This window comes from Branchiostoma floridae, chromosome 7, assembly GCF_000003815.2.
Source record: "Branchiostoma floridae strain S238N-H82 chromosome 7, Bfl_VNyyK, whole genome shotgun sequence".
NCBI classification, from domain to species: Eukaryota; Metazoa; Chordata; class Leptocardii; order Amphioxiformes; family Branchiostomatidae; genus Branchiostoma; species Branchiostoma floridae.
The window spans coordinates 25,171,292-25,187,056 of NC_049985.1; the positions used below are offsets into that span (position 1 = coordinate 25,171,292).

The 15,765-nt window shown below is 40.1% G+C and overlaps 1 protein-coding gene across 1 annotated transcript in view; it reads left to right on the plus strand.

Annotated features, from left to right (window-relative positions):
- The window catches only part of LOC118420230 (neuropilin-1-like), a 32,847-nt gene that overhangs the window by 11,812 nt on the left and 5,270 nt on the right, over positions 1–15,765 (plus strand). Inside the window, exons 5-10 of the mRNA XM_035826950.1 lie at positions 2,351–2,497; positions 2,746–2,887; positions 5,558–5,742; positions 7,152–7,293; positions 9,071–9,255; positions 10,677–10,818. Coding sequence (XP_035682843.1) covers positions 2,351–2,497; positions 2,746–2,887; positions 5,558–5,742; positions 7,152–7,293; positions 9,071–9,255; positions 10,677–10,818 — 943 coding nt within the window. The remainder of the gene's footprint in view (positions 1–2,350; positions 2,498–2,745; positions 2,888–5,557; positions 5,743–7,151; positions 7,294–9,070; positions 9,256–10,676; positions 10,819–15,765) is intronic.

Sequence of the window (15,765 nt, forward strand, 5' to 3'; positions counted from 1 at the left end):
TTCCATTAACCAACAGTACAGCGTAAGTGCTTTTTGGAGGTACATAGATAGATATCTTACTGCGCGTATTGGTGTCCTTAGCTTTCTGTATCTCCGCATCCCGATCAGGAACAAGCTGGGACCTCGCTGTTTGGATCGGCGGCGGGAGGTGCTCGTAGACTGCGTAACCACTTCCTCGGAGTTTTCGTCCCTCTTTCAGTATGCGATCGCGATCATGATAGTTGACCAGTCTAACTAGTAGATGAGGGTTGGGTCGGGTCTTTGTTGGCCGCGATAACCGGTGAACTGCCACTAATGGCATCTTTTCCAAGCCAAGCTCTCCTAGCAAGAAGTCGTTGAAGAGCATTTCACAGTTTTCCTCCTTATGGTATGGCAGGCCCCTGATGATCACGTCAGACTTTCTTGAGTAGCGTTCTGCTAACAGATCCGATTTGACTCGCTCCCGTCGTTCGTTGTGTAGCTCTCTTCGCAGCTGTTCGACTTCGTTGTCTTTATACTCTGCGGCAGTCTCTAGCGTCAAAACCCGGTCGCGTAGTGAAGAAAGTTCGGTGGATAGCCCGTCGACTTTTACATCCAGCGTTCGGATTTGACCCGACAGTTTATCCCCGACAGTCTTTAGTTGTCCTGCTAGAGTCTCTTGTTGTAGTTTCGATTGTTCCAAAATTAAATGAGCCAAAGGTTGTAGTTCAGGAGGAAGAGAAGCCATGCCCGCGTTACTCGCCGTAGCCAATTTAGGTGTCTTGGGAGGGGGGCGATGAGTCAGGTTTGTCGGACTGCCGTTCTCTTCGCTGGTGTTGGAGCCCCTGGAGCGTCTGTTTCGTTTTCCCATGCAGAATCACCCAGAGTCGCGCATTAGAGTTCAAGTAGAATTGTTTTTGTTACCAAACTGCTGACATTTGTTACCAAACTGCTGACATTTTTTGAGCCGAGAGTAGGAGGCCTACTACGTGCCGCGGTGCATGACGGGTTGTCAGTATATTGTTTCTTAATTAATTAGAAACATTTTCACTGACATAAGCATAGGTAATTTGTGCTAATTATCATAATTTATGCAGATTGTCTGTGTTTCACACAAAAAAACTATATCTATTTCAAAATAGTCGGTGTTTTCCTCATTTAAGCAATTATAACTTGTTGCTGCTACCGGTAACGTTTGTTACCTGCCCTATAATACATAACCAATAGGTAAAAAATTGCCATTTTTTGGCTATGGGTAAAAGAGGAATTTTCCTGAACAATCAGGTAGTTTTGACTGAAAAATAAGCTGTTGTATTGTTCGAACCAAAAATCGCCATTTTTTACATTTCAATGAGAACGAGTGATCAGTAACCCAACAGTTCACTTCATCAGAGGAGCCTGATTGGACTGTGCTACGCCTTGTCACATCTCCCAATAATATTTAACCCTGAAACCACCGTATGGGGTCAAAACTGACCCCAGACGTATATCAATATGTGCCATTATGACATTTCTTGTCGAAAACAATTTTCCTCCCATGAGTTTGTTTGTATATATGTCTTACAACTTCTCATACGTTTTTACCGAGATTGGCTCATTGTTGATTAAGTTATCCTAGAAAGTTTATGCATGGTCCACTGGGGTCAAAACTGACCCCAGCATTTTTTTAAACAAACGTTTGGGACCCACACCTAAACAACTTATCGTATGATCACGAAATTTTCAGAGAACCATGTACATGTGAAACATAATTATGGTAACAAGTTTTGTGTCATTATCATGTTATATGACGACATCATGACGTCATCTTTATAAGATGTCATGAACAAGTGTGGTTTGCCAAGAAAACCTTAAAATTTGAATGTTTAAGCCAAAATTAGAAATTTTCGTAATGAATATGAATGTCAGAATTCCGTTGCCATGGCAACATGAAAAATGAAAAACTTATTTTATTCACTTAAAATATTTGCTTTCAACATTTTCTGAAAAGGTACCAAGTTTGGTGGCCCTAGCGTAAGCCATTAAGGAGCTATAGGACATTGAAGTCGGTGCGGGCATCAAAAACCTCCACCCCGGTCTTAATAGCATTAGTGCAAAATTTGGTCCTTATGATCTTTTGTATAAATTATGATAATGAGCTAGAATTATTCTTACCTAATCATGTCAAACTTTCCCACATAGATTAATGAAACTATATATACACAAATCACAAAAAGAGTCACCAAAAAAACTGTATTTGTACAAAACGTTGTGGTGTCAGTTTTGACCCCATACGGTAATCTACGTAACAAAAAAGGTACGGTGGTTTGAGGGTTAAAATTGAGATTTTATGCATAGTCAGATCTGAGCTTCTAATTTTATATTCTATAACAAGTGTCACATATACATGCAGGTGGACTTAGGGGAAATAAAGCAAGTCACAGTTACCATCATTCAGGGTCGCAACATTGCCGACCAGTGGGTGAAGTCGTACAAACTCCAGTACAGCACAGATGGGATCGATTTCTGGACATATACCGACAACGATGGCTCAGATATGGTATCGTTTTGGATTTAATTTGATTTGAGTTAGGCAAAATACCACGAAGTAATTTTAAACAATAACTTTGTCCTTAACATTTTGACATAGGGCAGAGCGGTTTTTGGTCCAATTATTTTGACAGTATTGGTCTCGGACGGAATGTTCAGAGACTGTCGGGTAATTTGTAGTAAAGGTCTAGAGCTGAATAAGCTACACCATACAGCCGGGTAGAAAATATCCTCATCTTATGGTACGCTTTTTCTCAGGTATTTCCCGGCAGCATTGCCAGAATAGTTCGTGTATTGAACCCACTGGACACGCCAGTAGATGCCCGTTATGTGCGTTTCCTGCCTCAGTCCTGGACGTCGTACATTGCTATGAGAGTGGAGATTCTGGGTTGTGACAAAGGTAGGTTTCAATCCTTTTGAATCATCTCTACCTTCCCACAATCAATGTAGAAAGAGACATTGAAGATATAAATATAAACATTTCATCACGTAAAGATTGGAAGAGAACGGTACGAAGACACCTTGCACTTTTCCCAAGAATAATTTTGTTGTGGGAATTGTGACAGAAACAACAGCTTTATATATAATCAATCTATTTGGGGCAATATTGTAACTAAGACGATGGTTGTAGGTATTATAATATCAACCATGAGTTCAAACATCTAATTTCATGACAGACATGAATAAGTTTTTTTATGACTTTTCAGACATGTCCATGGTATATGCTGTGTAATCTAATAATGCACTGTACTATAAACATATACTAATTAGCTTATGTGCAAAATAAATGAGACTTTAACCCTAGCCAGACGGGGGGGGGGGGGGGTGAAAGTGCCCGCGCCAACTTTGACGTCGTATAACTGCCGAACGACGTGAGCTAGAACTACGAAACTACGAATTTTCCTAGAATACTGTTAGCAACAATTCTGCGGAAAAAAATGTAGTTTGTGATTTTTCGTGCTGCCATTGCAACGGGTTTCTGACAGGCATATTTTACCAAATTTAATAATTTCAGTTTGAATGATGGGATTTCATAGTTTTATTGCTAAACCAAACTTGTTTACCTATATCAGTAAGATTCCTCTGTAATCTTAAGTTACATTTCTAATTAATTATTCATAATTTATGCTAATTTGATGACGTCATGGGTCAAAATCCAAGATTGCGGACAATGCCATTTTCAACGATAAATACATGTTATTTTTACTCAAATTCCGTCAAAATCTTTTATTTTCTTACAAAACACAATCTTTTGAACCTTTTTAGTCCACTTCCATTGGGTTTGGGGGTTATATGTGGAAAAATCGTATTTTAGAAAATTCAAGCTTGTCGATCCAAGATGGCGGACAAATGACGTCATTTTCTGACTCCTGAGGGTTAATATGGCGTGACCACCCCCACCAGCTAGCTGTCAGGGGTGGGGCACAGGCTTCTCCTGCACCTGAGGGTTAATATGGCGTGACCACCCCCACTAGCTAGCTGTCAGGGGTGGGGCACAGGCTTCTCCTGCACCTGAGGGTTAATATGGCGTGACCACCCCCACTAGCTAGCTGTCAGGGGTGGGGCACAGGCACTCAACGTTTATGTTTAAGACTACATGGTATAGTGAGATAAATGGATGTACATGTAAATTGTAAATATACTTTAGAAAAAAAGACTGAGTTTCATTCACTTGATGAACAGTAAGTGGATACATGTACTGTATCTTGGCGATATTGTAGCACACTGTGTTTTTACGCTTCAGTCATTTTTGATCAAAGGCATAATAGAGAGGGGCATTTCTCATATTTGCAGTCAGATATGTTAGTCCGTAATATTTCTCTAATCAGAGCGTACCTATATCTCTGAAGGTGACATCTGTTTGTTTATGTAAAACTGTTCAATACAGTACATCCTTGTAGGCGACCTATTGACCTACATCTAAAGACACCAGCTGTGGTGCACATGTTTGTACCAACCCTATAGGCTTCTGCTGTATATTGCAGTTTATCAAGTTTTCCTAAGTAATTATATTAAATAGATAGTGATTTACATAATTTGCATCTCATTATGTTGATAATCACCCGAAGTACCTACCTACCAAAAACAAAAAAAATATCCATCAATCCCCTCAGGAGTTATCCATCTAAAAAGTTACGAGACCCACTGCACTTCCAAACAAGCTGCTAGGGGACTCAAAATTACACCATTTACTCCTAGTTCCAACAGCTTTCCACCATTAAAAATCATGAACCTGGCACTTTTGGAAAATTTAGGCGCAAATTTTGATGCTCACTTGCAGTACCAAAACAAGTTGTCAGGAGGCCCATAATCGAACTCGACCTTCCTTTCTGTGTCCCCTACCTATCAACAAAATATCCTTAGCATCCTTTAAGGTCATCTTGAGTTATCTTGCATACAGACAAACTCACTTACATACAAAGTCAGATACAGCACCATAGGTAAAAGGTAGCTAAACCATTCTCGCACATGGCAATCCTTTCCACAACCGCTACACAACTGCCAAATATCGCGGAAATCGCCCAGCTGCATTTTGACTTATGCTTCCCGAAAACACACACAAAAAATACCAAGCTCGCTGCTGTACAGTAGGAAAACGCCAGGTAACCCATTTTCGAACTAGGCATGCTTTTTGACAACCGCTACACACCTGCGAAAAATCAAAAAGTTCCATCCACAATTTCTCGAGTTATATCCTGTTGACCTACATACAAACCCAAGTCAACAAAAACATAATCTTCTTGGCGAAGATAATTAGTTAGGAAACAATATAATACCATAGAGGTAACTGATAGGAATTTCATACTTACAGCATTATGGAGCCTAGTGAAGGTGTACCTTATTAGACATAAATGATGTAAATTATTGTCATATTTACATAAGTTATAAGGGGACTAAAAAGGCATTCTCTGCTACCATAAGAGTTTCATACTTTGGACTTGTTCGTCTTGCCTAATTTGCATAATCAAATAAAAAATTTACAGATACTTCACTCGAAAAGATTAAAACCACTTGTCGAAGGTATGAGGTCGTGGAAGTTGTCAATGTTTTCATCTTCTTGTTCCATCAGCTGCAGTCAACTTCTCTGCCTGTCCCCAACCACTTGGCATGGCATCTGGCGCCATACCTGATTACAGCATTACTGCATCCTCGGCCTATAGCCCTGATCTCGCGCCTTACCTCGGCCGGTTAAACGGGATTAATAGAGGAGGCGGTTGGGCAGCCAGGGTCAACACAATCGGGCAGTGGTTGCAGGTAGGCATACTGATAATGATATCTTGCACGGTATCTGTGAATTTGACTTCGGGTTTGTGTGGCTGGCAGGCCTCGCAGGTGATTTCGTGATGTCTTAAACGACCCCGACACGGTCACGGTAATATGCCTGACACGGCATTGGCGAAGGTAACGCGACGGGCCCACGCGGCTAGCATAAATGTTAATAGACTAAACAATCTGTCTTTCATATGACGACTTGTTGAAAACATTCATTTCATTTCTGTTCACCATTATCTATAATATTTCCTAATTCAGCATACCTGTTATCTTATATCGAGATGGTTAAATCTTGTCTTTCTCGTTTTGCTTCATATACCACATTATTTAAGGGGATTAAATATTGCCTTTCAGGTGGATTTACGGAAAATAGTCCACGCCATGGGTACCATCATTCAGGGTCGGCTTAATCATAACCTCCTTGGTTATACCAACCAGTGGGTGACGTCATACAAACTCCAGTACAGCACGGATGATTTGATTAGTTGGACAACATACACCGACAACACTAACTCAGAAGTAGTATGTTAGATATCAAGATATCCTTTTTACCTGAACGAAAAAATGCGCTGCTTTTGGTAAGAATCATGTTTTGGAGTTTGTGTTTCCGGACCGAGATCTTTAGAACCTCTGGATGGATTGCGATCACGTTTGCTATGGAGGTAGATGTTGTGGCCAGTGTGCTTTAGTGTGCATTAGAAGTATGCTGCAATTTTGTGGTTTGTTTAAATATTTACACAACCTTTTTTTGACAGGAGTAGAGTGGTCCTAGTTGATCTGGTAACTGAATACTAGAGCAAGCCAGCTGAGGGCAATTAGCTCGCGCCACCCCTGTCACCACTGTGTGCGGGGTGAATCACTATATACACATTAGCGATATGTCCCAGCAGAAAATATAAAAGGTGAACCTGATGGCTGCACAGAACACATTGGGATATGTGCCAGGTGCAGATGTATCAATAGGAAATAAAAATGAAATTTTGAGGTGACTAGATAGGTGTAGTTTTGGATTTTACCATTTACCATAGGTAGATATATAAGAACAATGATGGAATAATTTTGCTAAGCGTCAAACCACATCAACCCAACAACACACCATACACACCATCACAAAACAAAATGTTTCATGCAGGTTTGAGTTTTCAGACTCTTGTTATTCTTGAATCCAATGAAATACTGCGGAGTTACATTATAAACATCGATTTTGAACGTTTATTTTGGAGTAGTCTTGATGCATTGGTTTGATCGACCCTTTCAAAATTGTTGGCCTCGGAGAGATATACAGAGTTTATTTGATCATTGTAGTGACGAAGATCTAGGGCTCATGAATAAATCCGTACTACACAGGGAAGCAAAAATACCCTCATATAAGCTATTTGTCTACCTTCCAGGTTTTTCCAGGTAATGTTGACAGCACCAGCCTTGTTAAGAACCAACTGGACAACCCAGTTGATGCTCGTTATGTGCGTTTCGTGGCCCAGTCCTGGCATGATCACATCGCCATGAGGGTGGAGATTCTGGGCTGTAACACAAGTAGGTTTTAAGCTAGACCAGATGTTGGTAAACATTTCTAATGTCTTTAAGTGATTTCTTTATTTAGTTTTTTTCATAATTATTTGAAAAATTTAGAAGTGACCGTAAGGATGATACCAGAACGGCACGTCATCTTTAATCACATATCACGAGGCACCTTTTCCTTTTTTTTCATTGCCCTGTGAGAACAGATAAAATAGCTCAATCAAAGTCATGAGATGTGCAGCAATAAAAGCTGTCAAGTAAATAGAATAAGCCTAAATGTAAGCAGCCGTTTAACTGAGAAAACAGTGTGTAAGGGTGGTTATTATTATATTTTGCTTGTCTAATGCAGAAAAAACTATAGACAGTTATAGTTATGGAAAAGTCTCTCTCAGCCAATGGTTTTAACGTTGGGGTCCATCGGGTGAGTTTTAAAGTCATACTTCTATCCTGTGCACATTCATGATCAGTTGTAATGGCAGCATCACCGCATCGTCGTCCTCTTAAACTTAGTCATAATCCTTGCCAACCTGCGAGTGTAGTTACGAGCATTGCAAATGGGGACATTGCTGTTACTGCCTATAGTTTTGTTTTGTTGATAAGCCCTCACCTTCGTTTGATGGTTACACCTAGCTTCGGTTTTGTACGTAGCTTCGGTTAGGGCCGTCCCTCGGATAAGACGTTAAATGGAGGCCCCGTGTTTTAAGAGAGCCAATCCTCGAGCACGTCAAAAATCCCACCATGCTTATCGAAAGGAGTAGGGGTCCTTCCCGGTGTCCAATGGCCGCACCTGGGGCAATTACTGTCGTATTGAGGTCACATTAGTGGTGCCGAATGACAGCTCGCTCCAGACAGTTGCGACAGTCTCATTGAGGTCACCTGAGTAGCGCCGAATAGCAGCTCGCTCCAGACACTTGCGACCAGCAAAACTCGATAACGCTTGAATGGATTGTATCGATATTTGGTATGTAGAAAGGCCTTGATGAGACCTGAAACCGATTAGATTTTCGGTCCCCTAGCAATTTTTTATGGTTCTGCAGCGGAACTTGCTGTTTTGATATATCGAGTTCTGGAGATGCTGTGGTCGTGATATTTGAGCGGTAGATAGCTCTTTGGAGGGGAGTAAGTGGTGTAATTTTGCGAACCCTGAAACTGCAGGCGCTGATTTCCATTCAAATTTGGACGAGAATAACTCGAGAACGTGTTGACGGGTCGTCATGATTTTTGGTATGTAGATAGCCTAAGTGATGACTTACATAATAACAAGCTATCCATGCAAATTAACAGCTAACTTGCATAATTGATAATGAGAGTTTATGAATGTATAGCATTCCATAATAGGACTTTTAAAATCTGTCACACAAGTAACTGAGAAAGGGAGAAATGTAGATAGATGTCGATTATCCAAATTACGACCTCATTTGCATAAGTGATTAGGAAATACTAGAATACCATAGAGGTAAATGATAAGAATTTCATACTTACAACATGATGGAGCTTAGTGAAGGTGTATATTATTAGACATAAGTCATGTAAATTATTTTCATATTTACATAAGTCATAAGGAGACACTCAAAAGGCCTTCCCTGCTACAATAGGAGTTTAATACTTTAAACTTGTGCCTCTTGGATAGAAAGAATGATCGGAAAAAACATAAATGCAAATCAGGACTTTATTTGCATAATCGAATGGAAAGATTTACAAATACTTCACTCGAAAAGATTAAAACCACTTGTCGAAGGTATGAGGTCGTGGAACTCTAGTTGTCAATGTTTTCATCTTCTTGTTCCTTCAGCTGCAGTCAACCTCTCTGCCTGTCCCCAACCACTTGGCATGGCATCTGGAGCCATACCTGATTACAGCATTACTGCATCCTCGGCCTTTGAACCTGGTCTCGCGCCTTTCCTCGGCCGGTTAAACGGGATTACTAGTGGAGGCGGCTGGGCAGCCAAGGTCAACACAATCGGCCAGTGGTTGCAGGTAAGCATACTGATAATGATATCTCGCAGGTGATTTCGTGATGTCTTAAACGACCCCGACACGGTCACGCTAAAATACCTGACACGGCCTCGGCGAAGGTAACGCGACGGGCCCACGCGGCTAGCATAAATGTTAATAGACTAAACAATCGTGTCTTTCACATGACGACCTTGTTGAAAATATTTTTATTTCATTTTCTGTACACCATTATCTATTTATATTTCCTAATTTCAGCATACCGCTTATCTTAAATCGAGATGGTTAAATCCTGTCGTTCTAGTTTTGTTTCATATACAGCATTATTTAAAGGGAACAAATATTGATTTTCAGGTGGATTTACGAGAAATAATCCACGTCATGGGTACCGTCATTCAGGGTCGGCTTAATTATAACCTCCTTGGTTATGACAACCAGTGGGTGACGTCATACAAACTCCAGTACAGCACGGATGATTTGATTAGTTGGACAACATACACCGACAACACTAACTCAGAAGTAGTATGTTAAATATCAAGATATCCTTTTAAATGCATGACAAAATGCACTGTTTTTGGTAAGAATAATGTTTTGGAGTTTGTGTTTCCCGACCGATATCTTTAGAACATCTGGATGGATTACGATTACGTTTGCTATGGAGGTAGATGTTGTGGCCATTGTGCTTTAGCGCGCATTAGAAGTTTTGCTGCAGTTTTGTGGTTCGTTCAGATATTTTCACCCCTTTTTGACAGGAGTAGTCCTGATTAATCTGGTAACTGAATACTAGAGCAAGCCAGCTGAGGTCAATTAGCTCGCGCCACCCCTGTCACAACTGTGTGCGGGGTGAATCACTATATACACATTAGCGATATGTTCCAGCAGATAATGTAAAAGGTGAACCCGATGGCTGCACAGATCCACAACTAGCAGAAAGAGCAACTGTCACCATCCCTGTCACCTCTGTTGGGAACCATTATATAAACATTGGGATATGTGCCAGGTGCAGGTGTAACAATAGGAAATAAAAATGAAATTTTGAGATGACTAAATGGTGTAGTTTTAGATCTCACCATTTCCCCTAGGAAGATATATAAGAACAATGATGGAATAATTTTGCCAAACGTCAAGCCATATCAACCCAACAACACCCCATACGCACCATCACAAAACAAAATGTTTCATGCAGGTTTGAGTTTTCAGACTCTTGTTATTCTTTAATTCAATGAAACACTGCGGAGTTACATTATAAACATCGATCTTGAACGTTTATTTTGGAGTAGTGTTGATGTATTGGTTTGATCGACCCTTTCAAAATTGTTGGCATCGGAGAGATATACAGAGTTTATTTGATCATTGTAGTGACGAAGATCTAGGGCTCATGAATAAATCCATACTACACAGGAAAGCAAAAATACCCTCATCTAAGTCATTTGTCTACCTTTCAGGTTTTTCCAGGTAACGTTAACAGCACCAGCCTTGTTAAGAACCAACTGGACAACCCAGTTGATGCTCGTTATGTGCGTTTCGTGGTCCAGTCCTGGCATGATCACATCGCCATGAGGGTGGAGATTCTGGGCTGTAACACAAGTAGGTTTTAAGCTAGACCAAATGTTGGTAAACGTTTCTAATATCCTTAAGTGAATTTTTTATTTAGCCTTTTTACCTTCGCCAACACAGCACGAAAACAACTTTTTAAGCAAAGTTTCAGAGATACGTACAAAGCCCTTAAAGGCGGAGAAATATTTCAGCAGATTTTAAGATCTATTAAAGGCATCGGAAACATACATTTGGCGTTTACGGAAGATTTCAGCGTTTGTAAATCTAACTTAATCTGTTGTGTTTCTTTACGTGAATTTTACATGTATTTTAGTATGCCGAAGAGACAACTTAAATGTCTCAAAAATATTTTCTGTCAAAACGGACAAATACCGTTTCTCTAGATCTGTTACAAAATACATGTTAACCGGCTAAGTCAAATGTAATAAGCCTTTGTCTGGTGTTAGATAAAACATTGCGTCATCTGTTTTATAACAGTCAAAACTGAAAATTATTGCGCTTTCTGGTACAAAATGTTATGTTTATACCTCAGCAAATACAAATACAATACAATACAAAGTCAAATACAATAATCTTCTGTGTTTTTAGCTATTCCGAAAGCATTTGACGTATTCAAACTTTCTGTGCGCAAGGTTTAATTCGAACAGGGGAGAACCTCTCACGGTTAGCTTATATGCGCTATTTTACGTTATATGAGATGTTGCGTATACCATGGTCAATATTGACCGAAGGATGCCATATATATATATAATTTATTTCGAACCGTCATTTACGCAAAGAAGGGAAGACCTCCCCCGTTAATATATTTGCTAAGCCGTATATGAAATGTTGCGTATTTCATTTGAACATACGACATGTTTAATTTTTGAATCCGCGCAGTTTAAGCGAACTAGGTGAGACCTCCCCCGTTTAGCTTATATGCTGACAAAACGTATATGAAATGTTGCGTATTTCTTTTGAACATACAACATGTTTAATATTTGAATCCGCACAGTTTAAGCGAACTAGGGGAGACCTCCCCCGTTTAGCTTATATGCTGTCAAAACGTATATGAAATGTTGGGTATTTCTGTAAAACATACAAGTTTAATCTTTGAATCCGCGCAGTTTAAGCGAACTAGGGGAGACCTCCCCCGTTTAGCTTATATGTTGCCAAAACGTATATGAAATGTTGCGTATTTCTGTAAAACATACGACATGTTTAATCTTTGAATCCGCACAGTTTAAGCGAACTAGGGGAGACCTCCCCCGTTTAGTTTATATGCTGCCAAAACGTATATGAAATGTTGCGTATTTCTGTTGAACATACGACATGTTTAATCTTTGAATCCGCGCAGTTTAAGCGAACTAGGGGAGACCTACCTTGTTTAGCTTATATGTTGCCAAGACGTATATGAAATGTTGCGTATTTCTGTTGAACATACGACATGTTTAATCTTTGAATCCGCGCAGTTTAAGCGAACTAGGGGAGACCTCCCCCGTTTAGCTTTTATGTTGTCAAGACGTATATGAAATGTTGCGTATTTCTGTAAAACATACAACAAGTTTAATCTTTGAATCCGCGCAGTTTAAGCGAACTAGGGGAGACCTCCCCCGTTTAGCTTTTATGTTGTCAAGACGTATATGAAATGTTGCGTACTTCTGTAAAACATACAACAAGTTAAATCTTTGAATCCGCGCAGTTTAAGCGAACTAGGGGAGACCTCCCCCGTTTAGCTTATATGTTGCCAAGACGTATATGAAATGTTGCGTATTTCTGTTGAACATACGACATGTTTAATCTTTGAATCCGCGTAGCTTAAACAAATTTGGGGGTACTACGCCTGTTTTATCTATTAGCTAATACCGTCTCAAAGGTTTTATGAAACGGTGCCTTTTTCTGCTGAACATACGGCATGTTTGAAGCGCAGTTTATGCGAACAGGAGGAGACCCTTTCCTTTTTATTTTATACCGCATATATGTTCTGAAATTCCAGGGTCTAAATCAGGGTGAGGTTTTCTTTGTGGCATGTTGACACTCGAGCTAAGAGACGGTAGAAATCCCGACTACTGCTATGAATATCTCCGCGACTCAACCTCTGCTTGAAGAATAAGGATGTAGTAGGTATACCGTTTTGTGCAGTGAGTTGTGTTTTCTCTATAAAACGGCAAGCAGTTCTTACTACAGGTAAATGTACGAAATATGTTTATTTCTTTATCTACAAGCAAGCGTCGAGAAAGAACAGTTTGTGCACACAGGCGGTGTCTTCTCGTGTTGCTCGTGTTTGTTTGGGCAGGCAAGATGTAAATTTATTCAGCGTTATTTCGTACTCGCCATGGGGCGCACGCCTCCGTCCGTCCAAGGAGGTTGAACTTCCTTGGTCCGTCTGTGGCATAGCTGTGTCATGTGATAGGATGTATCCAATGGCAGAAAAGAGTGGGGGGTTCAAATTTACGGGCCATACGTACGACAAGGAGCGGTTATTTTCCAGGCGTTCATTTTTGAAGAGAAGTATTGAAGAAAGTTTGGGCCTGCTCTAGCCCGCAAGTTGTGGCCGCGACACCGCTTTTACCGCCTAGGACCCCCGGTGACGGAATTTGACTCAAAGATACGAGGTGGCTATCATTCTGTACAAGCTGTTGTTGTTGGAAATCGACACAGAATGGAAATCACGGCCCTTGCACCATCCGGATTAATAGTGCAAGCTGAACATGTTTCGCGTTCACAGAATCCAGGACCATCCAACAACACGAGTCATATCGGCCACTACTCTAGGATACTCTAGATCTTACCGGATTTTTATTCCTGTGGTGACCAGATGGAACTGTACATGTGTGCTCTTTTTAACTTACGCCGAGACGCTTCACCCGACACTGGAAATGGGACTGTGGACTGCTGCACGGAATTGCGCAACCGTTGTGATTGTTTCAACTGCCGACTACATCAGAATGAAAGGCCACAAATACCTAGTAGGCTGTAGGTTTTTTTACTTTTCCATGTAATATTTTCTCGTAATTCAATAAAATTTTAAAGTTTCATCCATTGTATTTTCTTGCTTTGAAATGTGCTAATGATTATTCTCCTAAAATGGCACTTATCCACACCTTAATGCACACGTATATGAGACGTACAGAGGGAACTTTAAACATGTCTTAAGGGTGTTTTGATACGTATTTATGACAACTTTAAGCTGCTAAAAAGAAAAATATAGACACATTAAATCCTCTTAATTCACACGTATATGAGACGTAAATAGGCTTTAGATCAAATAAACGTGAAGTTTAAACATGTCTTAAGGGCGTTTTAATAACTATTTATGGCAAATTTAAGCTGCTGAAAAGGCAGCTAAACACACGTTATAATCCACTTGATGAACACGTATATGAGACGTAAACAGGCTTTAGATCAAATAAACGTGAAGTTAAAACAAGTCTTAAGGGCGTTATAATAGGTATTTATGGCAAATTTAAGCTGCTGAAAAGGCAGCTAAACACACGTTATAATCCACTTAATGCACACGTATATGAGACGTAAATAGGCTTTAGATCAAATATACGTGAAGTTTAAACATATCTTAAGGGCGTTTTAATAGATATTTATGGCAACTTTAAACTGCTGAAAAGGCACCTAAACACACGTTATAATCCTCTTAATGTACACGTATATGAGACGTAAAGAGGCTTTAGATCAAATAAACGTGAAGTTTAAACATGTCTTAAGGGCGTTTTAATAAGTATTTATGGCAACTTTAAGCTGCTGAAAAGGCACTAAAACACACGTTATAATCCACTTAATGCAATTGTATATGAGACGTAAAGAGGCTTTAGATCAAATAAACGTGAACTTTAAACAAGTTTTAAGGGGGTTTTAAAAATCATTTACGACATCTTTAAGCTGCTGAAAGACAACGGGAAAACCGGAAAATAAGGATTAACACGGACCTACAGAAAGACCACTTAAAGGCAATATTTACGTACTCGTATAAGTGGTGTATAGATCCGTAAAGGAGGAAAATACGTCAACATTACGCATGGTTTCAGCATCCTTAAATACCCTTTTTCGTGCCGTGCAAGAAGGTTATATTTTGGTTAGAAAATGTTCTTGTGTCCCAATATGTAGGTCAACCTCGTATAACTCGAGCAGCTATGGATGGAATGTCGCGATATTTGGTATTTGAGTAGGGTTGCGTATACCAAGGTTTTCTACGAAAACGGTACTCCTGGCACTTTCTGTCGTGAGTGCAGCGACTTGAATGTGTGCGTGTGTGTATTTGCGGACAAGATAACTTTTGACGCTGTGGATTGATTTGCATGATATTTGGTAGTTATTTAGGGGTTTGGAAAACGAAGGTCAAGTTCGATTATGGACATCCTGGCGACAAGTTGCGGTACTGCAGCGTAGCGACGAAGTTGGCGTTAAAGTTATCCTGAAGTGGTAGGTTCAGGATTTTTGGCTAGTGGATAGGTCTTTGGGCAGGGAGTAAGCAGTGTAACTTTGGGCCCACTGGCGGCTTGCTTTGAACTGCAGTCGGCGATTTTGTTGTTATCTTTGGAAGAGCATTAGTCAAGGAGGGGTTGGTGGGTTTGCATTATTTTTGGTATGTACATACCTTAGGTGATGATTAAAATCCTGTAATGTATTGTATGCAAATTGGGGCTTCATTTACATGATAATTTGAAGAATGTGTAAATCCTAATAAACGACCTCTTTTCCAGACACTCAGTGATCAGTGCCCAACCTCATCTGTGCGCCAGACTTGTTTAGTTCATGACATATTTGTGTCAGCAAAACATAGATGTTATTTTTGCTGACACTTTGTTACCTCCATGAAATGTCATGGAATGGAGGTTATATTTTCTGTTATGTGTCTCTGTCTGTGTAGAAGATTACTCAAGAACGGCTGGATGAATTGGTTTCATACTTGTTGTGTTGGTGGGGTGTGATAAAAGCTCAAATCGATGAGATATTGGGAGCCGTATCTGTCGTTATAATCGATGT